Genomic DNA, 25,174 nt, shown 5'->3' with positions numbered 1-25,174 from the left:
GTTCAGATGGTATTGTATACTTTTTGTAGGAAATGCTTTCATTATTTTCGTTTTGATTTTTAAGGCAGTATGTACCTGTAGGCTTTTTCTTCAAAACTACAGAATAGAGTGAATTTTATTTGTTACTGTAGTCACAACACTACTTAATATATTTATTGCAGTGTTATTTACATAAGTGAAACGCATAATCTTAAGTGTACAATCCATTGAGTTTTGACAAATACATATCCCTGGGATAATACATTTCTCATGAAGCTATGACTGGAACATTTCTATTATCGCAGAAAGTTTCCTTATGACCCTTTCAGTCAGTTCACATCCCTGTAGGCAATCATATACTATTCTGATTTCTGTTACCATAGATTTGTTTTACTTACAACATGTACTCCTGTTTTGGGCTTCTTTCACTCAACATAATATTCCTCAGATTGAGACTTGTTTTTGTGTTTTTCAAAGGTTCTTTTATTTACCCCCTATGTTGGGACTTTTGAATTATGTCCCCCATAAAAAGCATGTTGAGGTCCCAACCTCTCATGTGAGTGTGAACCCATTTGTAAATAGAACTTTGAAGATATTATTAATTAAGGGGTGCCCAAAATAAATGAGGGTGGAACTTAATCGTATGGTTGAAGTCTATAAGCAACAGAAGTTGGACCTGAAAGGAGAAGGCATGAGGAGCAACCAGAAACTGGAAATCAGTGTACCTGGAAGAAAAAGGGAAAGATGCCACTATGTGCTTTGCCACGTGACAAAAAGCCAAGATACTCCAAAGATTGCCAGCCAGTCAGAAGGTACTGACCCAGGGAGAAAGCAAGCCTTCTAGCTTCTGAAACCATGAGCCCATAAATTCCTGTTGTTAAGCCAACCCATTGTATAGTATTTGTGTCAAGAGATGGGAAACTAAAACACTGAGTGTATGTTACATTTTGTTTATCCACTCTCCTGTTGATGAAAACATTTGGGTTATTTCCAGTTTTAAGCTATTATGAATAAAGCTGCTATGGACATTCTTATGGGAGTCTTTTTGGGCTCATGCATTTTCATTTTTCTTGGTAAATATCAAGGAGTTTAATTGTTAGGTCACAGAATAAGTGTATGCTTAATTGTATAAGAAACTGCCAAACTGTTTTCCAAAGTAGTTGTACCATTTTACTCTTCCCCTTGTAATGTGTGAATGTTCTGCTTGCTCTTCTTACTCACCAACGTTTGTTGTAGTCACTCTCTTTAATTTTAGCTCTTCTAGTGGGGATGGTAGTATCTTATTTTGGTTCTGATTTGCATTTCTGTAATGATTGGTGATGTTGAGAACCTTTTCATTTGCTTATTGTCCATTTGTTTATCTTCTCTGGAGAAATGTCTATTCAAGTCCTTTGCCTGTTTTTAAAATTGAGTTGTCTTTTTGTTATTGGGTTGAAAGAGTTCTTTATATGTCTTGGATATTAAACTGTTATCAGATATATGATTTCCAACTGTAGTCTGCCATCTCTACAGGTTGTCTTTTTGCATTATTTATAATGTCCTTTGTTCAAAAGTTTTAAATTTTGATGAAGTCCAATATATGTGTTGTCTTTTGTTGCTTGTGCTTTTGGTATCATATCTCAGAATCCATTACCAAATCCAAGGTTATGAAGACCCTGTATTTGCTTCTTAGAACTTTATAGTTTTAACCCTTATGTCTAGGACCTTATCCATTTTCATTTAGCTTTTATATATGGTAGAGGTAGTTGGTAGAGGTCCAACTTCACCCTTTCGCATCTAGAAATCCTTGTACCATTTATTGAGGAGACTGATTAGTCTATCTCCATTAAATGGGCTTGGCACCTTGTCAAAAATCAATTGGCCATAGAGGTATGGGTTTGTTTCTGGAATCTGAATTATATTTCATTGGTCTGTGTTTCTGTCCTTATGCTGTTATCATACCATTTTGATTACTGTAGCTTTGTAGCAAATTTTGAAATTGGGATGTGTGAGTCCTCCAACTTTGTTCTTTTTCAATATTGTTTAGCTATTTGGGCCCTTTGCGAATAGAAAAGTTTGGCTTTTCCGTTTCCACAAAAATGGCATTTGGAATTTTGATAGGGATTGTGTTGAATTTATAGATGCTTGGATAATACTACATTTTAAAAATATTAAGTTGTGTAATTCATGAATATAGGTCATTTTTCTACTTATACAGGTTTTCTTTCAGCAGTATTTTACAGTTTTCAGTGTATAAGTAATCACTTAGCATACTATACTATTCTGTGACCAGATTGTATCGTTACACTGGATGACCTTTTGGTAGATACCTTTGTGTTCATCTGAAAAGGAATTGGAAAAGTAAATGCAGAGGTTTAAGCATAAAATCATTATCTCTGAAAGAGTAACAAAAAGATCATACCATGTTGGTCATTAATTGAAAAGCATAATTTTCTTAAAGAATAGCACAATATTGTTGTTCTATGATAAATAACACCATTTAGTACACATTTGCTGAACACCTGCTAAGTGCCAGAGACTGTACTAGCTGAATAAGGTGCGGTCCTTCAGGGACTCTTATGTCTATAGTAAGCAAGGTAGACAAGTGAAATTAGCCAAACCACAAAATCTGGGAAACAGTTCCCACAAAACTGCTCTCACTTCAGACACTATCGTTCAAGTGAATGACCCACATTAAAAAAACCACAATAGATCTTTTCCTGTAATTTTATATGGTACAGCAGGAAAAAGTTCATCAGATTCAAGAGAACACAATATTTCAGCAAGTGGTATGAAAGATTATATCCATGATCAGTAAAAGCAGAACAGTAATAGAGAGTATGATTGTTTAATTAAAAATACAGTTTAAAATGACAATGAGATTTAAAATACAGTTTAAAATGACAGCCAAATTGACTATCATAAAAAAAACAAATCAGTGAAATGGATGCTAACCTTGTGCAATCGTCTCAATTGAAGAAAAGCAGAGATGAAAGTAATGATAAAATTGGAACATGGAGGTAGACTCAGGAATTGCTTATGCTTTCCTGTATAATAGGAAGACAGTAGTCGTAGTAAAAATGCAAGGAATCAAAATATACCATTTTTGTTGCTCTTCCTGAAGAAGTTAACTGTAGTAATTTAGATAACTAATAGAGATGTGTCAAAATGTAGCACTCAATAGTAGAGGAGTCAGGTAATTAAATATTTGTGAAACAGTTTCATAAGAGTTAGCCTAATAATTACTGTTGATGTGCTTTAAAACTTAAATGCAATGTGAAATATTTTGAAACAGATGGTGAAAAAATGAAAGCAAATAATAAACATCTGAAACTCCAGCTTGTATTAATACAAAATAAGAAATGATAGGCAAGGAAGAAAAACAAACAGCAGTAAAAACATATTAGATATTATTTTATTCTTAAAGTTGATAAATCATCAAAAATAGGATAAAATATGATTTTAACATATGATAATTAAAGTTGAATAAAACTGCTTGCATTTGTATATACTTCAAGTTCTTAGATGAATAAAAAGAGCACAGAAATTCAGTCCAGTAATGAAAGTCCGTACAAGGGGTGGTGGGGGGCAGGTAGGGTGGGGGGATTAGTATAACAAAGAATAAAAAATGAAAGGCATAAGAAAAGAGTAAGGCCAAACTTCATTTATGCCGTTAGGTATTAATGGAAGAAATAACGTGAAAATTGAACAACATGCATTGTTTAAATTATGGCACAAACCTGCAATATAGTATTTTTTATTAGATTATGTTTGTGTATTATACTTTGTGTTTGTTCTTTTTTTAATTATTTTTTTTTTTAACTTTTTTCCATTGTATAGCAGCATATATACAAAGCAAAGAAATAAAAAAGCAATAGTTTTCAAAGCACTCCTCAACAAGTGGCTGCAGGACAGATTCCAGAACCTGTCATGGGCCGCCTTATGATCCTTTCATGTTTTGCCTTCTTGCTGCTCCAGAACATAGGAGGCTAGAGGGCTTAAATACTCTTTTATCATTACAATCAACTTTTTCCCCTTCTTTTGTCGTGAACAATAACATATATACAAAAAAGCCACAAATTTCAAAGCACAACACCACAATTAGTTATAGAACATATTTCAGACTTTGACATGGTTTACAGTTTCATAATTTTAGGTTTTTACTTCCAGTTGCTCTAAAAATACTGGAGACTAAAAGAGATATCAGTTTAATGATTCAGCATTCATATTCATTTGTTAAGTCCCATCTTCTATGTATAATTCCACCATCACCTTTGATCTTTCCATACCTCTCTTTGGGGTTGTTTGGGCTATGGCAATTCTAAATTTTTGATCTTGGAAGGGTTTGTTGCTAATATGGGGTACGGAGATGGAACTCTCTGATGTTCTGGAGAAGCTAGGTTTCAGGACTTAACTGGACCAGGGACCCATCTGGAAGTTGTAGGTTTCTTGAAAGTTACTCTAGTGCCTAGAACCCTTGTGGAATCTTATATATTGCTCTAGGTGTTCTTAGGATTGGCTGGAATGGTCCTGGTTGGGGGTTGGCAGGTTATGATAGCTAGCAAGGTCTACCTGACGCTTGTGTAAGAGCAACCTCCAGAGTAGCCTCTCGACTCTATTTGAACTCTCTCTGCCACTGATTCTTTATTAATTTTGTTTCTTTTCCCCCTTTTGGTCAGGATGGAAATGTTGATCCCATGGTGCCAGGTCTGGATTCATCCCTGGGAGTCCTTTCCCACGTCGCCAGGGAGATTTTCACCCCTGCATGTCATATACCACGTAGGGGGGAGGGCAATGATTTCGCTTGCAGAGTTGGGCTTAGAGAGACTGAGGATACATCTGAGCAACAACAGAGGTCCACCAGAAGTAACTCTTAGGCATACCTAAGCTTCTATGCTACCTACATAAGCTTCCCAAGAGTAAACCTCATAATTGAGGGCTTGGCCTGTTGATTTGGGTATCCCTAAAGTTTGACACAATGTCAGGGGATTCCCTGATAATAAGATTTAATAGTTCCATGGTCTTTCTCCCCTCCTTCTGAGGACTTTGCCAATACTTTTTGATTATCTCGTTAATACACTCTAGGATGTTTCCAGGTCTTACAATAATCTATAAATCTATACAGGATTAAAGGACCTCTTTGTTATTCTGTGCTTCCTGTGTTTCAGTTATTCAAATGAGCTATACAGATAGGTTGAATTAGATTATGCACTACAGAAAATTTCAGTTCCAGGTCAAATAAATCTTTCTTCCATTGATCTCAAAAAGTAGTATGTGTGGTTCTAAAATAAAGACCCTGTCTATATTTTAAATTGCTTTAACCTCAACTTGATCAGCTTCATTCTTATCTCTAAATATCAGGTTATATATATATATATATGTATGTATATGTATATATCTTGTAAGCATTTTCTGAAGGAAACCATCCATTGGTATTTTTTTTTTCTGTTTTATTTGCCTCAGCAAGTATCCCACATGTTTATTCACATCATTGCTTGCCTCACAACTTCGTTCCTTTTTTGTAGCAGCACAACCTTTGTTCATAAGTATACTCCATCATTTGCCAATCTGCATCTCAGTCAGTGCATCCTTCAGCCAGCTGCATACATCAGGGATCATGTATAGTGCCCAAAGTCTACAGTCCATCAACACTCTCATTTTTATATAATTTCATTGTTCCCAAGAGAAAGAAAACCAATAAACACAGCCTCACCAAATAGGAAATCTAAACTTCCTCTTAACTCGTATCCTTCCCCTTATAATTTACCTCTGCTGTGGCTGATTTTTGCACATTAAATTTATATCCCACCCCCTTGCTGAATGTATTAGCTCAAGTAACTTTGTTGTATATTTCTGAGGATTTTCCGAGTATAGCGTCATGTCATCTGCAAATAATACAAATTTTACTTCTTCCTTTCCAATTTGTATGCCTTTTATTTCTTCTTGCTGCCTTATTGTTCTAGTGAGAATTTCTAGTAAAACATTGAATGATAGTGGTGACAGAGGGTGTCCTTGTCTTGTACCCGATCTTAGGGGGAAAGCTTTCATTCTCTTTCTGTTGAGTACAATGCTGGCTATTGGGTTTTCATATATACCCTTTACCATATTGAGAAAGTTACCTTTGATTCCTATTTTTTTGAAGTGGTTTTTATCAGAAAATGATGTTGAATTTTGTCGAATACTTTCAACATCAATCTAGATGACCATGTGATTTTTGCCTTTTGTTTTGGTAATATGCCATATTTACATTAATTGATTTTCTTGTGTTAGCAATCCTTGCATTTCTGATATAAACCCCACTTGGTCATGGTGTCTAATTCTTTTAATGTGATATTGTATCGATTGGCTAATATTTTGTTGAGAATTTTTGCATTCTGTGTTTATTAGGGAGATTGGTCTGTAGTTTTCCTTTCTTGTAGCGTCTTACCCTGTTTTGGTATTAAAGTGATGTTAGCTTCATAAAGTGAGTTAGGTAGTGTTCCTTTTTCATCATTTTTTTTTGAAGTAAAGTTTGAGCAGTGTTGGTGTTAGTTCTTTTTGGAATGTTTGATAAAATTCCCTGTGGAGCTGCCTGGCCCTGGGCTTTTCTTGTAGGAAGATTTTTGATGACTGATTGGATCTCTTTACTTGTGATTGGTTTGTTGAGATCTTCTGTTTGTTCTTGAGTCAGTGTAACTTGTTTGCATGTTTCAGGAATTAGACCATTTTGTCTGTTGTCTAGTTTGTTGGCATATAGTTGGTCATATATCCTCTTATGATTTTTTTTTTTTTTAATTTCTTCAGGGTCTGTGGTAACTAACGGCCTCGTTCTGATTTCTGATTTTATTTGCATCCTTTCTTTTCTTTCTTTGTTAGCCTTGCTAGTGTCCCATCGTTTTTATTGATTTTCTCAAAGAACCACCTTTTGGTTTTATTGATTCTTCCTGTGGCTCTTTTGTTTTCCCATTCATTTAACTCTGCCTCCCCCCCCCCCCCCCCGCCCCTTTCGTTATATCTATATCTGTTCTTCTATTTGCTTTGGGGTTAATTTGGTGTTCTTTCTCAAGATCTTAAAGCTGAGCAGTTAGGTCCTTGATTTTTGCTCTTTCTTTTTTAATATAGGCATTTAGGACAATAAATTTCCTTTTCAAAACAGCCTTTGCTGCATACTGTGAGTTCTTGTATGTTGTATTCTTGTTTTCATTCGTCTCCAGATAGCTACCAGTTTCTATAGCAATTTCAATTTCTTCTTTGACCCAGTAATTGTTTAAGAATGTGTTATTTAATCTCCATATATTTGTGAAAGTTCTCATTCTTTGGTGGGCATTGATTTCCAGGTTCATTTCATTGTGATCAGAGAATGTGCTTTAAATAACTCTGGTGTTTTTAAATTTATAAATACCTGCTTTATATCCCAGGATATGGTCTATCCTAGTGAAAGTTCTGTGAGCACTAGAGAAGAATGTATATCCTGGTGTTTCAGGGTGTAATGGCCTATATGTCTGTTAGGTCTGATTCATTTATCAAGTTGTTTAACTTCTCTATTTCCTTGTTGATCTTCTTTCTGGTTGTTGTATCTATAGAGTGGTGTATTGAAGTCTTCTAATATTGTTGAAGCATCTATTTCTCCCTTCAGTTTTTTCAGTTTTTGTCTCGTGTACTTTGATTGAGAGCATCAACATTTATGATTGCTATTTCTTCTTGGTTAATTTTCCCTGTTTTTAATATATAATGTCGTTCTTTGTCTCTTATGATGTCTTTACATTTAAAGTCTATTTTGTTTGATATTAGCATAGCTATTTCTGCTTCCTTTTGGTTACGTCTTACATGGAATATCATACATTCTGCCAATCTGTATCTTTTAAGTGACAAGTTTAGTCTGTTAATATTCAGAGTTATTGCTTTAAATGCATTTCTTGAATATACCATCTTATCCTTTGGATTTTGTCAGAGCTGTATATTTTCCTTCTTTTTCTCTTATCCTTTAAGTTATCCTTATGTGATACTCTTCAGTTCTGTGCCCTCTTCCAGATGTCTTCTTCTGTCTTTTTTTTTTTGGCTGACAGAACTTTCTTGTAGGAACAGTCTCCTCTTGACAAATTCTTTCAACATTTGTTCATCTGTGAAAATTTTATTCTCTCTCTCCATTGTGAAGGACAGCTTGTCTGGATATAGAATTCTTGGCTGGAAGATCTTAACTATGTCATACCACTGCTTTCTCACCTCCATAATGCCAATTGAGAAGTCTGAACTCAATCTTATGTGATTTCCGTTCTATGTAGGAGATTGTTTTTCCCCTGCTGCTTCCAGGATTTTCTGCTTCTCTTCAGCATTTAAGAGAGTATTTGCCTTGGTGAAGGCCTATTTGGAGTTATTCTATTTGCAGTTCGTTGGGCTTTTTTGATTTGCATATTTATGTACATTATAAAGGGTTGGCAGTTTTCCCCCATGATATAATGGGGGAAATCCACTAATCTTCCTAACCCTTTCTCTTGTCTTCTCCCTCTGTGACACCAATGAGTCTTATATTTGTGCACTTTATTTTGTCCATCATTTCCCTGAGATCCACTTCAAAATTTTCCACCTTTTTGCGTTTGCTCTTTTGTGTGTTTGAAATCACTTGCCCTCTCTTCTAGTTCACTTATTCTTTATTCTGCCTCTTCACTTTTCACGTCTGCTGTTGTGTTTCTCTAATATATTTTTGATTTGGTCTACCACATCTTTAATCTCTGCGATTTGTGCTATTTATCTATTTATTCTTTAAAATTCCTCTTTATGCTCTTTTTGTGTCTTTTTGATCCCCTTTATATTATTAGCCATCCCATTGATTTTATTTAGTAGAGTTATGTGAGCATCTTTGATTAGTGTTCCAAAATCTGTGTCTACTCCGGTTTTTTAATTTGGTCATTAGGCTGGGTTATATCTGCCTGCATCTTGATATGCTTAGTGAACTCTTATTGCCTTTGAGGCATGTAAAGATCTTGATGGAATTACTTTCTAAGTTAATTTCCTATAGTAAGCTAATGTTTTGTATTTGTATGATGGATGTGGAGCAGGATATGGGTCTCAGCGGTGTAGTGACGGGTTTCAGCAAAGGTATAGGCCTGGATTGGTGATGCTACACTGGTGCCTGTAAGCCGGGGATGCAGGGTACAGGGTTGTGGAGGTACAGTGCAGGTATGTGGGGCCGCAGCTTAGGCAGGCTTTGGAGTACTGGAGTAGGGCACGGTGTGGGGGAAACAGAGGTAGGGCACAGCAGGAGGCAGATGGAAGATGCACGGGGGACTATTTCTTAGACAGGATGTGGGCTGGAGTATGGGGGTCATTCATATCAGGGTGTAGAATAGGTGACACAGAGATTGGAGCACAAGGAGGGCAGGGCATGTGTGTGTTCTTGTACAGGTGGAAAGGTTCAGGGGGTCCAGGTTGCAGATATGCGGGTATGTAGGGGCAGGGCACAGTTGTGGGGGTGCAGGACTTTGGTCAGGGGCAGGTGATGTTGGTTGGGTGGGGCCCTGGCATGGATGTGCAGATATGGGGGCATGGGGTTTTGGGCAGGGCTGCACATGTGTGCAGGATGTGGGTTATGTAGCATGGGTGCACATGTGAGTACCTGCCAGGTATGGGAGCAGGGCGCTTGTACTAGAGGGTGTGGAAAGGATATGCACTTGTGGGGGACAAGGAGTTAGCATTCAGGGGTCAAGAGATTGGTGCACAGATGTGTGGGCACCTAGCAGAGAAGATGTGGCTGTGAGTGTGCACGGGTCTGTGGGGCAGGGCCTTGGTGTTCATGGGTCTAGGGATCAGAGCCCTCGTGTATGCAAGCACTAAGCTCAGGGGCACCTGGTTGGGGTTGCCCCTGCTTGGGCTGGGTGTGGGTGTGCCCCAGATGTGCAAGTCAGCATTTGCCCAGAGCTGGTGGGTTTGGGTTGGGTGTGTGCATGCATGTGCCTTTCTGGGAGGTCCTTACATTGATGTACAGATGTGCAGATGTCAGGCAGGGCTGAGTTGGGTCACTGTATGGGCTGGGGATGCATGTGGCCTTGGTATGAAGGTGAGCGCCCATGGCCTGGATACACAGACAACCTCCTATGGGGGTGGGGGTGGCGAAGTAGGGAGAGGGAGGTGGTGGTTGAGGGGATGGGTGCTGGTGCAAGGGGTCTCTGGAGGGGTGGGGTAAGACCCGGGTGCTTGCCCGGGAGAATTGGATCAGGCTGGGGCAGGTATGTGTGCATGCAGGGCCTGGACACACGGGGGTGGGTTTCGTGCACGGGGTTGGGTTCGGGGCGGAAGGGTTTGGAGGGTGTTGGGGGTTGGGTGATGGGGTTCAAGTGCATGGGATGTGGGGAATTGTGGGTTGTGGGGCTGGGGTGGCGTGCCCAATGGTAGCGCATTGAGGGAACCTGGCTTGGCTTCCTTGTCCGGTTTCCCTGTTCGTGTCTTCCTGAGGGCCTTGCTCCTCCATTTGGAAATGGGTGTACTAGGCTGTTTGCACTAGCTGGAGGGCCTCTGGTTCTCTGCATCTCAATTTTTTAGCTTCCTTACGTGGTGTAGAAGATCCTCCCAGGTCACTTATAGCCTGGAATTGCAGTCCTCAATTCTCTAGCTGTTCCTTGGAGCAGGGGTGAACTTGATGTATCCTATTCTGTCATCTTCTCAGCCTTGTTCTTTTAATCCATCCCTTTAATGCTAGACAAAAGCATATGAAGAACAAACTACAAATCAATATACGTCATGATTATAGACCAAAAAGAAATCTTTTATCAAAATATTAGAAAACAAATCTAATAATATATTAAAAGGATTATACACATCATGACCAAGTGGGATTTATCCTAAGAATTCAAGACTAGTTTAAGAACTAAAAATCACGATCATAAAATAAAGGACACTATCATTTTCATTCAGCCCAAAATATTTTTTACATCTTTCCCTGTTTTCTTCTTTGGCTCATTGCTTATTTAGAAGTGTGCTGTTTAATTTTCAAATATTTGTGGATTTCCCAGATTTATTTCTGTGGTTGATTTCTTCATTTCAGTATGACAGAAAACATACTTTGTATGATTTCAGTCTTTCAAAATTGATTGATACTTGTTCTTCGATCTAACATATAGTCTATCCTGGAGGAAGTTCCTCTTGTGCTTTAGAAGAATGTTTATTCTACTGTTGTTGGATGCCAAGTTAAGTTGGTGGATAATATTATTCACATTTTCTATATCCTTGATGATTTTCTGTCTAGCTGTTTGTTCTTTAATCCCAACAAAAAAGATAAAGACTGTGTAGAGTTTTCTCCACTTTCAAGAGCAAATCACCAGTTGGCTGGAGAGATAAAAAAATATGCCTGGGTAATGATCTTCCTGGTTTTCCTTTTTTTTTCCAACTAGGTTAATTGTGTATTTTTCATTTACGATATTTAATTTTATCAAGCATTTAGTGAATGTTAATAGGTGCAGCTATTTGTGCACGTAACATTTTGTGAGATCCTGGGAATATAAATGAGCTAGATTCCTTACTCTCTAAAAGATAATCACATACAGAGTATTTGTTGACTAAGTTAACATAACACATTTTGTGTAAACAGCAGTTTAGTAACTGTTATGAGAGCATAGAGGAAGAAACAGTTTGACTTGCAAGAGAAAGATTTTTAGGCTTTGAAAAGGAGAAGACACTTAAATTGAGTGTTAGGATACTATTTACTTGATCTAATAAGCTACTGATTTTAGGGATTCGTTGTTGATCTAAAAAACTACATGTGAAAGATTTCCTTCGGTTGTAAAATGTACCTCCATATCAGAAATTATAAAATACTGAAAGCATGTACCCTAAAACTGAAAATCATTATGAAGTTTTTACTGCGTACCAAGTATGCTAAATGCTTTTCAAACATTAGTTAATTTATTCTCATTGTAACTCAGTGAGAGTAAATTATTATCCGCCATCTACAGATGAGGAAACCAAAGCTTGCAGAAATGATCAAAAGTAAAAAATAGTAAATGTCAGAGCTGGGATTTGAACTCGGATGTGATTTCTGATCCTGTACCTTTAATCAGTATATAAAATGAGTGTAGCTTTTGGGCAAAGATTTTGTTTTTCACAGCTGTTTATTCTCTTGTTTTAATGTATTAGAGTGGCTATGTACTTTGTGATTTTTTTTTTTAAATAGTTGATGAAGTGCTGGAGTAACTTTGTTTTTACTGTTCTTTATTTTTCAGTTTCTTGGCAGCTTCTCAGAATTCTTTTTGTCTCTTACTGTAACGAATTTTGAGGGACATCAGGGTGAAACAGGCCTATTTAAGTTGAACTTAAACTATGACATTGCTCCTATAAGTAATACAGTCAATTTAATAAACTAAATAAAGCCATCTGTTTAAAAACATAGAAGGAAAGGTTTAAAAATAGACATTATTAAGATCTTTTTGGAAAATGACGGGGGAAAGTAATATGCTAGGGAAGAGAGAATTAAGAAAAATGAGAGATGAAAATTGTGATTGTGGGCTGGAAGAGTAGGTATGAGTTCCAAAATATAAAGTTTGTTTGATAAACTAGTCATGCTAATCTTGTAATTAATAGTTTTAAAATCTGACTTGAATTGGTAACACTTAAAGCTAGGATCATTCCATGTGTAATAACATATTCTAATTCTGTTTAGATAAAAATGATCTCATTGCTCTTGAATATAATTTTATATACTGGTCATCTCTTAGATTTTTAGAGCTTGTCAGATAACCTCACAGACTTAAGAAGTTGAGTCATCTTCCCTAAAATACGTGATATGCTATTTCTTTTCAATTGCTTACTCCCCCCCCCCCCTTTTTTTTCCTTCTTCTAGGCTAGACTAGTGGGAATATCTTGGGCTTATGAAAATATCAAAGCATTTATTTCCTTGAATACTATTTTGAAATTCAAAACATGATTAATTCATTATCCAGGAGTATTTGCTAATTGTGTAACTCTATAAACACTTTGTTAAGGTCTGTGCTGTAAGTACTAAACAGGCTCTATTCTTTTCTTTTTATATAGTATATGTTGCTTGTGAAAATTTTGGGTCTGTTTTGTTTCATGAACAGATCTTCCAGGGACACAACTTTCTTTTGGCTGCCTGACTTGTAGAAGTTTAAGTAACAATATTCGTCTGGAACTAGGCTTCAGTTTGCTGAAAGAGCTCTACTTTAGTGCCTTTTTAACTTCATGTGGGTGTTTTTACTGTCAGTTATCAAAACTCATAAAAAGTGATGGAAGAAACAGGCTTAGGTTTTGTTCTTCAACATCACGAAGGAAAAAACCTATTACTTATTTAAATTGGCTTCCTAGTGCTGTCTGAACCCCCAGAGAGTTTTCTTATTACTTGCCTTTCACCCTCTCAGGTAATTAATTATGTGAAAGGATGGTAGATTTGAGAATAGGGAAAATGGTTGAGAAGTGGAAGTTGACAGCAGTGTTAAGTCTTGGGTCTTTCCTTTGTCTGCTAGGTTGTGAACCTGAGGCCTGCTGCCAGCTTTGAGACCACTTGGTTGAGATCTTTGTTTTATTAGCAAGAAACAAGATATCATGAAAATTTATTTGATTTTACTATGTGAATTGTTTTTCATAGGTGTGCTTTATCTTTTAATAATCCTAATTTTTATTGTGGAAAATAACATGGACACAAAAGCAGTACATTTCAAGGTATACCACAACAATTAGTTATAGAACAGATTTCAGAATTTGGTATGGGTTATAGCTCTAAAATTTTAGGTTTTTCCTTCTAGCTGCTCCAAGACACTGGAGACTAAAAGAAATATCAATATAATGATTCAGCAGTCATATTCATTTGCTAAATCCTCTTCTCTGTTATAACTCTTCCTTCTCCTTTGATCCTTCTCCCAATCTTCAGGGATATGTGGGTTATGCCCATTCTAACTTTTTCATGTTGGAAAGGGCTGTTGATAATATGGGAAAAGGGAATGGAACTAGTTGATGTTCTGGAGAGGCTGGCCCCTCTGGATTTTATGTTTTATCTGGCCTGGGAATCCATCTGGAGATTGTAGGTTTCTGGAAAGTAATCATAAGTGCGTGGAACCTTTGTAGATATAACCTTAGGTGTTTGTTAGGGTTAATAGGAGTGATTTTGTTTGGGGTTTGGCAAACCATGATGAATAGCTATATCTAACAGAAACTTGTGTAAGAGTAGCCTACAGAGTAGCCTCTGGACTCTATTTGAACTCTCAGCCACTGATACCTTATTTGTTCCAGTTCTTTCCCCACTTTTGGTCAGGAAGGCATTGTTGATCTTCGTGGTGCCAGGGCCAGGTTCAGCCCTGGGAGTCATATCCTACATTGCCAGGGAGACTTTCACCCCTGGATGTCATGTCCCCTGAAGGGGTGGTGTATATGATCTTAAGATATGTGTTACTCAAGATTTGTACATGTTAATGTAGATTTAAAGACCATTTTAATGGGAGTAATGAAGTTAAAATAAAAGGAGAACAATTAGAAATGTTTGAGTTTTTCTCTTTGTGTTAATAGGCAGGCAGTGGTTAAAGGTTCCCTTCCACATCCTTTTGCCTTGACGTTGTTTGAGGATACATTGTACTGGACTGACTGGAATACACACTCCATTTTGGCTTGCAACAAATACACTGGCGAGGGTCTGCGTGAAATCCATTCTAACATCTTCTCTCCCATGGATATACATGCCTTCAGCCAGCAAAGGCAGCCAAATGGTAAGTGATCTTGATTTTTAAATTTCAAGTTGGAAGAGTTTTGTAGCACTCTGATGTTTGGCTTTAGTTAGGGACCAGAGGAGGGAGGACAAAGAGAAGAGGGGAAAATGTCAAAACATAGTTCAGATTAAATATCATCCTAAAGCTTTTATAGCTTTATATTTATTACTGCAGACCTCCTCAGCCCTTTGTTTGAAGAGTCAGGTATAGAGGTAGAGAGAAAAGAAAATTTTAAAATTGGAGTAACTTAGGCTGTGCTTGTACACGAATGGATTTCTTGCTCATACTGTTTTTCTCCATTGTATGTTTGTGTACACGTGAACGTTTTAAAAAAAAAATCATACTTTTCTTGTATGGAAACCTTGTTAATCTAGCTGGTGGCTTGAAATGCCTCCACCTACTGAATAAAATACCTGCTTAAACTTTTCTTTGTGTAGTTTCTTAGTTTTACTTCTTTTTGTTCCACCTTTAGTTGTTTATAGTGACTTGGCCTGTGAGTGTTGACAGCTTCAAAGAACTAAGAACTGAAATTAGGTTTAAAAGGAATACAAGAATGTTAAGTGTTTGGTGCTTGACTTGTGTGTAAATAAATGCTTGGCATGTGTCTGAGTATATTTTAAATTGAGTTCCATAGCCAAAAATAAAAGATTTTTGAATTACGCATGGCTTTGTATTGGCTCTTTCCATTTCGGGGGAGGTAGTCAAATATTGAATGTGTTGTATTGAAAACTGGTAATCATGAAGCCCATAAAAATACTTTTAACCATGTATGTTGTCACTCGTGTAAAAAAAGATGTTCATTCATGCATGCATTTTTTATTTTCATAGTTAGTGTTCAGATATGGGGAGGAAATTTCCTCTTTTTTTTTTTTAAGCGATATTGCTGATCCTTTGTTTCACAGTTTGAGAATTTTAAGTATGTTTTATATTGCACTCCTTTATCTTTTATATTCTGTTGGTCTCCATCTTATGTCAGTCTTTCTATGAATATTATTTGAATTTGTCCCTTCCTTCTAGTTTTCCTCATTTCTGTAAGTTTGCTAATTAGTTTTCTCTGTTTTCAAGTTTTCACTCTTTTAGTTCATTCTGCTTATCCCTCCTGTGTTAATCTTTCCAAAACATTATTTTCAGCACTCTGATTACATTGCTTGGCCTTTAGTACCATCAATCATAGTCTGTCTCTGTTCTCTGCGTTTATTCAACTTTAATTTCTATTAGCAGAAATTTTAACTTCCGGTTAGACAGGTTGCCTTATTATCTCATCTGTTGCACAACCTCCAAGCTTTTAGTCATAAGGTTTTACTACACTTGAAATGTCCTGTCTTCTTCCTATCTTTCACAACTCCTGTCATGTCCTGTCCTCCATACAGCCATTCCTCAATTCTGTAATCCTGAGTGATTTATTTCTCATTTGACTTAATATTCTTTTGATAGTGTATAATGTGCATGATGGCATTTAGTTTCATTATTTTTTCTTTCTTTCTTTCTTTCTTTCTTTTTTTTGGTTTTATGGTAAATTTAGATTTACTGTCTAGGTTGCAAACTATTTTAGGGCAGGGCTTCCTGCTTTACTTCTTGTGTACCTTTTGGATACACAATGTTAGAATAAATTCTCAGAGATTAATTCTCTTCCTTGCAAATGGTCTGTTAGGCAAGCACCTGGATGACATTTGGTAATAATTTTGGTTTATCAGAATTGCTTATTTTATGCTTGTTAACCTTTGTGTACTTGGAGTGAGGAAGGTCATTCATAATCATTGGTATTAATCAATGTGATTTATATTTGACAGCTACAAGTCCATGTGGAGTTGATAATGGTGGTTGTTCCCACTTGTGTTTGATGTCTCCAGTCAAGCCTTTTCATCAGTGTGCTTGCCCAACTGGGGTCAAACTCTTGGAGAATGGAAAAACCTGCAAAGATGGTAAGATGATGGTAGCCAAGAAGGAAGCCTTTTAGATAGCAATTGGGATTCTATAGGATTTATTTTATATCTTTGTGATATACCCTATAAGTTACAGTACTTTGGAAGACAAGTCACTTAATTTTAATCTTCAGATGGTTTTATAAAGGGATTGTTTAGTTTTATAGTATCACTCGAATGCTATTGTATAAACCGTTTTAGTATTTTAGGTAATATGCTAAGAGCTGTCTTTTCTCTATTGTATCTTGTAATCATTGATACCAGAATTGATTCCTGTTGAAATGAATATTACTTTCAATAAAGAACGGATTTTTTACAAGGTAGCAATTGTTTAAAAAAAAAAGAATGTTAAACTTTTAGGTACAGGAAATATCATGGGATAGGTATATTTTCTAAAAAATTCTTGGAGGATATTTTTTCATTCGCACTTAGGAAAGTACTTTCAGTAGAAGTAAAGAATTCCATGTTACACTGTTTTAAGGTTCTTTTTGTGCTTAAAAACCATATGTTGCCTCTTCTTTCTCTCTTAATTTCTTATTGAGAGAGGTCATGCTGGAGAAGCATATTGATTTAGAACATTTCAGGGGACTAACTTAGGAGAACATCAGTACTTCTCTTTTTCTTAATGAAAATGGTATTCTTCATTCTTACAATGGATCACCATCTGGTTTTCTAGCCACCAGCAAGACCTGATAGGAAAATTGTTACATTTAGCAGAGGCTTCTTTCTCTTAACTCTGAAAAGCAGAAGCCTTTATTTAGGAGTGTTAGAAAGTTCCTGGCAAGGAGGTTAGGGAGTCAGAGAGATGGAATTAAGTCCATATACAGGTTGTTTGTCATGACTTGGCATTGATAAATTATCCACATAGTCAAAGGTGAAGCTAGCTGACTCTTGTTAGACAGTTTCCATGGTGAACAATAATTTGGTTTCAATTTAAAACAAAAGGCTTTTGTAATGTTGGTTTTTTGTTTAAAAATGTAGCCTGATTTTAAAATCACAGTATTTCAGCAGTAGTGGTCTGTACACACTGTTATAGCAGTACACAAGAGTATACTTATTACCAGTATTTTGAATCACATGTGCATTTGGTATGTAGTGGCCTTGAGTTAACTATTTTATTTGGATTGCCTTACTCAAATCAATAGCTCATTTTCTGTGATTTCTTTGCAAAGTTTTGGACATGATTTCTTTACAAAGTTTTGGACTAGCTCTGTCTGGAAGTTAGCAGGGACTGTGAATTGTACCAGGTGACTCCCAACTTGGTACCTACTATGGTGTTTTGGGTTGTAGTTATTTATTTATTCCCCCCCCCCCCCTTTTTTTTTGCATGAGCAGGCACTGGGAAATGAATCCTGGGTCTGCGGCATGGCAAGCAAGAACTCTGCCACTGAGCCACCATCACACCGCCCATGAGCCACCATCACACCGCCCATGTAGTTCATTTTTAATTAGTCGTAGAATCAAAAAGCTGATGTTGAGAGACGTCACTCTTCTCGGTTATGCCCACTCCAATTCCAGATTGATGCTTGAAGTTTATGTAACAATATGTTCTTTTGAACTCATTTCTTGGGTTCAGAACCTTTTCTTGCTCTTCCATTTGTCAGTTTGCTGTCTATCTTTTATTAGTCCCTTATGGTTTAGAAGCTTTTTTGCTGTTGGTTTACTTGAACATTAAAAATCAGGGGAAAAAGAAAACAAACACACACCGAAAGTGTTGAGCTTAATATCTTTATTCTCAGCTCTGTTTTATTGAATCCTAATTGGGGTTCAAAATAGTCCATAAATAAATCTGATTTAATACTCATTGAAGTGAAAATTTGGAAATCTTTATTTTCTAATAATACATTATCTGGTATTTATTGAGTACTTATATGCTAGGCACCTTCCTGAATTATCTCCTATAATCCCATGAGATATTGATGAAGAAACTAGGCTTAAGAGAGAGTATAGGTGTTTGTCTAAGTTTATATAGCTATTTGAATCCAGTTCTGTTGGATCCTCAACTCTTACTCCTAACAACTATTATGTTTATTTGTTTTTCTCTCCCTACTACTGCTATTTTCTTCTCCATAGCTTCCTTTGTACTTAATTTTCCCTTTCTTTTTTATAAAATAGCTTTATTGATCTGTAATTTACATACATAAAATTTATACATTTTAGGTGTACAATTCAGTGATTTTTAGTAAATTTACAGAAGTGTGCAACCGTGACCACAGTCCAATTTTAGAACACTCTCATCAAGACCTTCACAGACCTTACTTTTGAAAAGGTACTTCTTGAACAAGGGTCTATATCCTGTCTGTCCTTCTTCTGCCTTTTAATAATACTCAGCTATTTAGCTTCTTAGTCATTATTCATTATATCTTTAAGTAGCTGTTATTACTTCCAGGAGCTATGTAATTAATGAAACCAGAGAGGGTATCAAAACTTGGATTTGTTGAGCCTAGCAATTATAAAACTTGCCATAATAGTGGACTTTTCCTCTTTCACTGCATTATATTCTACCCTGTGTAGACCTACTATAATTTTATACTCATTTATTTTTCAGTTCCTGAAGAGTTTCTGCATTCTTTATTGAGAGTGGCTAAATTTTGCTTGCAGGTTTCAAATTATTTCTTCTTCATCTCATTTTGTGCTCTAGGTGCCACTGAATTACTGCTTTTAGCCCGAAGGACAGACTTGAGACGCATTTCTTTGGATACACCAGATTTTACAGACATTGTTCTACAGCTAGAAGATATCCGTCATGCCATTGCCATAGATTATGATCCTGTGGAAGGCTTTATCTACTGGACTGATGATGAAGTAAGGGCCATACGCCGCTCATTTATAGATGGATCTGGTAGTCAGTTTGTGGTCACCACTCAAATTTCACATCCTGATGGTATTGCTGTTGACTGGGTTGCACGAAATCTTTATTGGACAGACACTGGCACCGATCGGATAGAAGTGACAAGACTCAATGGAACAATGAGGAAGATCTTGATTTCAGAGGACTTAGAAGAACCCCGGGCTATTGTGTTAGATCCCATGGTTGGGTAAGAAGCTCTCTGATGCTAGTAAATTCTGTCTAGTGTTTCTGGTTTTTATAGGTCCCTAAGAACATTGACAAAGACAACATAAAAATATATGATTGTTTCTAATAAATGGCACTTTAATGGCTGTCAATTTTTTAGAATACAGTGATTGAGTAAAATTTCAAGCTAAAGAATTGATTTTTTTTCCTTGAATGTTTTGAGTACTTTTTCTAAATTAAATCATTGCCTGCTGAATTTCAGTGTTGGCTGCAGATTTTGCTGAGGTTGCATCGTGACCATGGAAAACATGGAAAGAAGTTGTTTTCAGAACACTTTCTCTTTCCTTAGAAGTTTTAATTTCATCCTATTTTCAGTATTTCTATAATAATAGGTGAAGAATATATCTTACTCTATATTTCTCCAAATACATGGATGACTTTTTCCCTTTGATTATTAAGGTTAATTAAAAATATAAATTATCCTGAAGGATTAGAAAATTTGTTTGCATAGATATAACTAATGTGATAGGCTTATTACTTAGCCTGGAAATGATTTCCAAAACTTTGTCAGGCTGTACAGCTTTACTCCTAATCTGTGATTCATTTTTTATTTTTTGACCATACCATCCCCACCACAGAGTGCTTTATATGCACTTACCTATGTTTTTTTATTATGAGATTTATTCTAAGGACCAACATACTTTGGTATGCCTAAGTGTCCTACGTTTTTTATCTTTTATGGTGTTGATAATCATACCAGTGTAGTATGAACAGGGATTTCATCTTTAGGATATCTGGAAGTTAACACTTACCTGTTTTTAGTTCGTTTTTCTCTTTATTTCTATAGGTACATGTATTGGACTGACTGGGGAGAAATTCCAAAAATTGAGCGAGCAGCACTGGATGGTTCTGAGAGAGTAGTGTTGGTTAACACTTCTCTTGGTTGGCCAAATGGTTTGGCCTTGGATTACGATGAAGGGAAAATATACTGGGGAGATGCCAAAACAGACAAAATTGAGGTTTGTTCTTGCTTTCTTGTTTTAAACCAGTTTTATAATAGTTTTTGAGTTGAGCTATTTTATGCAGATATTCTTGCTTCTTTACAGTTGTCTGGTGTATCAGATACCAGAGGTATCTTTTTACAGAAATTTTACTCAACTTTCAGAATTCTAGAGATAATATATTCCCCTGCATCTAACCCCAGGATTTCTGATTTATGTTGACATAATAAGTAGGTGTTCATCTGTTGCTAGTCTCTGAAGCTTATGTAAATGATTTTCCTCATTTGGGGAAGTGCCTTTACCTGATCCTGAATTTCCTAGGAGCAGTTTCTGCACAAATCAAATATTACATAGGCTCATCCTGGAAGAACTAGTGGTCTTAAGTCAGGAAGACAAAACCTGTACACATCTTTAGCTTTATCATTGTTATTGGTGGTGATAGAGTGGAAGTTATTAGATATTAAGGTGATTACATGAAAATAATTTTTTTGGCAGCATAATAACATGTCTTTATTCTTTTTTAATGTTTTTATTGAGAAATCTTCATACATATACAGTCCATCCATAGCATACAATCAGTGTCTCACAACATCATCACATAATTGTGTATTCATCACCATGACCATTTTTTAGAACGTTTGCGTCACTTCAGAAAAAGAAATAAAAAGAAAAAATTTCATATCTCATACCCTTTTCCCCTCCTTCTCATTGACCACCAGTATTTGAAAATTATTTTTGAATTGATATATGAACTGTGTGTGAGATGAAATAATTAACCAAAGCATGGGGGGAAAATGCTTATCAAATGGTACAATTAAGGTTTTGGCAATCAGAAAGATTACAGTTACAGTGAATATAATCAGTGGTGAATTTTTTTTTTAACTTTTTTTATTGTGTAGTATAATATATATACGAAACAAAGAAATAAAAAAGCAGTAGTTTTCAAAGCACTCTTCAAAAAGTGGTTATAGGATAGATCCCAGAGTTTGTCATGGCTACCATACAATCCTCTTATATTTTTCTTTCTGTTGTTCCAGAATATAGGAGGCTAGAGGGCTTAAATACTTTTTTGTCATCACAGTCGACTTTTTTTCTTTCTTTTTTTGTGAACAGTAACAATATGTACAAAAAAGCTTTATATTTCCAAGCATAGCACCACAATTAGTTGTAGAACATATTTCAGACTTTGACCTGGGTTACAATTTCACAATTTTAAGTTTTTCCTTCTAGCTGCTCTGAAATACTGGAGACTATAAAAGAGATATCAATTTAATGATTCAGCATTCATATTCATTTGTTAAGTCCTTTCTTCTATGTCTAATTCCACTATCACCTTTGATCTTTCCGTACCTCTCATTGGGGTTTTTTGGGCTTTGGCAGTTCTCAATTTTTGATATTGGAAGGGTCTGTCACTAATAGATGGAACTTTCTGATGTTCTGGAGAGACTGGGCTAAGTTTCAGAACTTATCTGGACTAGGGACCCATCTGGAGGTTGTAGATTTCTGGAAAGTTTACTCTAGGTAAGTATTCTTTAGGATTAGCTGGAATGGTCCTGGTTGGGGGTTGGCAGGTTATAATAGGTATAGGTAGCAAGGTCTGCCTGAAGCTTGCATAAGAGCAACCTCCAGAGTAGCCTGTCGACTCTATTTGAACTCTCTCTGCCGCTGATACTTTATTAATTACATTTCTTTCCCCCTATTTGGTCAGGATGTAATTGTTGATCCCACGGTGCTAGGATCCCATGGTGCTAGGTCTGGATTCATCCCTGGGAGTCCTTTCCATCGTCTCCAGGGAAACTTTCACCTCTGGATGTCATGTCCCATGTAGGGGGGAGGGCAGTGATTTCACTTGCGAAGTTGGGTTTAGAGAGACTGAGCATACATCTGAGCAACAACAGAGGTCCTCCAGAAGGAACTCTTAGGCATGCCTATAGGTAGTGTAAACTTCTACATAAGCTTCACAAGAGTAAACCTCATAATCGAGGGGTTGGCCTATTGATTTGGGTATCCCTAAAGTTTGGCACAGTATCAGGGGATTCCCTGATAATAAAGTTTAATAGTTCTGCTAGTCTTTCTACCCTCCCTCAGGGGACTTTGCTAATACTTTTTGATTATCTGGTTAATATACTCTAGGATGTTTCCAGGTCTTAAAATAATCTATACAGAATTAAGGGACCTCTTTCTCATTCTGTGCTTCCTGTATTTCAGTTGTTCAAATGAGTTATACGGATAGATTGAATTAGATTACGCACTACAGAAAATTTCAGTTCCAGATCAAATAAAATTTCTTCCATTGGTCTCAAAGAGTATACGTGGTTCTGAAATATAGACACTGTTTTCCTTATCCTTATGTTCTGAATTACTTTAACCCCAACCTGTTTGGCTTCGTTCTTAACTCTTAATATCAGGTTATCAGAATTCAGAAATAATAATCACCACTGGATTTAATGGATTTAATGTGTCTGCTCTAAAAGCTTACAATCTAGGCCCCTGTTTTCTTATCAGCATTTTCTAAAGATGACGATAGCATTGTTGTTTTTTTGTTTCTGGCTTATTTTGTCTCACCAAATGTCTTCTACATGTTCATTCACATTATTGCATACCTCACGACATTGTTCCTTTTTGTAGCAGCACAGCCTTTGTTCATAAGTGTGCACCATCGTTTGCCATTCTACTTCTCTGTCATTGCATCCTTTAACTACCTGTGTTCATCAGGCATCATGTAGAGGACCCAAAGTGCACAGTCCATCAGCATTCTCAATTTTTGATAATTTTATTGTTCCCAAGAGACAGAAAACCAATGAACACACCCTCACCAAATAGGAAATCTAAACCTCTTAACTCTTGTCCCTCACCCCATTATTTACCTCTGCTGTTGCTGTAGTAGTACTGATGGTTTCCTTTTGAACATAGCTCATAGCATGCAATAGCAGTTTTCCCCTTGTACCCTGAACTTAAACACTGTTTATACATGAATCATATCTTTGAAGTAACTCTTACAAGAATTCATTCATGTTTCTAGTGTGAGTCAGTGGGACACATAGGTCTATACAACCCCTTTCAATCTTGTTCATCTTCAATATGGTGATAATACTTCTAGACCCACTAGAGAATCACCTTTGTTTATATTTATTCCCTTACATTGGAGTTCAACCTCATTAGCTAACAGTTCACCCATTTCTAGTATCTGTGTATCTCTAAGTCCCCTGTATTCTGTATTATAAGTCTCTGATTCTGTCTTTATGCTGGCCATGAAAGTGGAATCATACAGGTATCTGTCCTTTTGCGTCTGACTGATTTCACTCAGCATTATGTCCTCAAGGCTCGTCCATCTTGTCGTGTGCTTCAGGATGTCATTTTGTCTCACTGCTGTATAATATTCATATTCATATACATATTGTGTATGTATATGACACAATTTGTCGATCCACTCTGTTGGTGGGCGTTTGTTTTTTTCCCCATCTTTTGGCAATTGTGAACAATACTGCTATAAACATTGGTGTGCAAATGTCTGTATCGTTGCTTTCAGCTCTTCTGGGTAGATACCAACTAGTGCTATTGCTGGGTTTAGGGCAGCTCGATATTTAGTTTCCTAAGAAACCGCCAAACAGTCTTCCATAGTGGCAGTACCATTGTACATTCCCGCCAGCAGTGCACAAGTGTCCCAGTTTCTCCACATCCTCTCTTTCCAACATTTATAGTTTCCTGATTGTTTAATAGCAGCCATTCTTATAGATGTGAGGTAGTATCTCATTGTAGTCTTGATCTGCATTTCCCTTTTAGCCAGTGAAGAGGAACATCTCTTCATGTGCTTTTGAGCCATCTCTATTTGCTCTTCAGAAAAGTGCCTATTCATATCTTTAGCCCATTTTATGATTGGATTGTTTTTTTGTTGTTGAGTTGTATGATTTCTTTGTATATAAAGGAAATCAAACCTTTGATAGTTATTTCCAAATATATTCTCCCATTGAGTTGGCTACCTCTTCACCTTTTTGACAGAGTCTTTTGAGGTGCAGAAGCATTTGATTTTGAGGAGTTTCCATTTATCTATTTTTTCTTTTGTTGCTTGTGCTTTGGGTGTAACGTTTAGGAAGCTACTTCCTATTACTAGGTCTTGAAGATGTTTTCCCTATATCTTCTTCTAGAAGCTTTATGATGCTAGTTCTTATATTTAGGTGTTTGATCCACTTTGAGTTAAATTTTGTGTAGGGTGTGTTGAATAGGGGTCTTCTTTGGCTATTGGCTATTGATACCCTGTTCTTCCATGCCCAGTTACTGAAAAGACTATTTTGTCCCACTTCTTAGGGCATTTGGGGGCCTTGCCAAAAATCAATTGAACGTAGATTTGGTGGTCTGTTTTTGCACTCTCAATTCAATTCCATTGATCAGCGCTTCTGTTTTTATGCCAGTACCATCCTGTTTTGACCACTGTGACTTTATAATAGGTTTTAATGCCAAGAAGTGTTAATCTTCCCATTTCATTCTTCTTTTTTGGGATGCTTTTAGCTATTCAGCGTCTCTTTCCCTTCCAGGTGAATTTGGTAGTTTTTCCAAATCTTCAAAGTAGGTTGTTGGAATTTTGATTGGTACTGTGTT

The 25,174-nt window shown here is 36.5% G+C and overlaps 1 protein-coding gene across 3 annotated transcripts in view; it reads left to right on the top strand.

Moving 5' to 3' along the window:
- LRP6 (LDL receptor related protein 6) overlaps positions 1-25,174 on the top strand; it is a 242,831-nt gene that overhangs the window by 117,818 nt on the left and 99,839 nt on the right. For all 3 annotated transcript variants that reach the window (XM_077170087.1, XM_077170085.1, XM_077170086.1), the window contains 4 exons: positions 14,443-14,639; positions 16,430-16,561; positions 19,203-19,599; positions 20,425-20,596. In XM_077170087.1, the coding sequence (XP_077026202.1) occupies positions 14,443-14,639; positions 16,430-16,561; positions 19,203-19,599; positions 20,425-20,596 (898 nt within the window). The remainder of the gene's footprint in view (positions 1-14,442; positions 14,640-16,429; positions 16,562-19,202; positions 19,600-20,424; positions 20,597-25,174) is intronic.

Source organism: Tamandua tetradactyla, chromosome 7, assembly GCF_023851605.1.
Source record: "Tamandua tetradactyla isolate mTamTet1 chromosome 7, mTamTet1.pri, whole genome shotgun sequence".
Lineage (NCBI taxonomy): Eukaryota > Metazoa > Chordata > Mammalia > Pilosa > Myrmecophagidae > Tamandua > Tamandua tetradactyla.
Note: the sequence above shows the minus strand (reverse complement) of the source record. Positions and strands in the feature narration are given on the sequence as shown.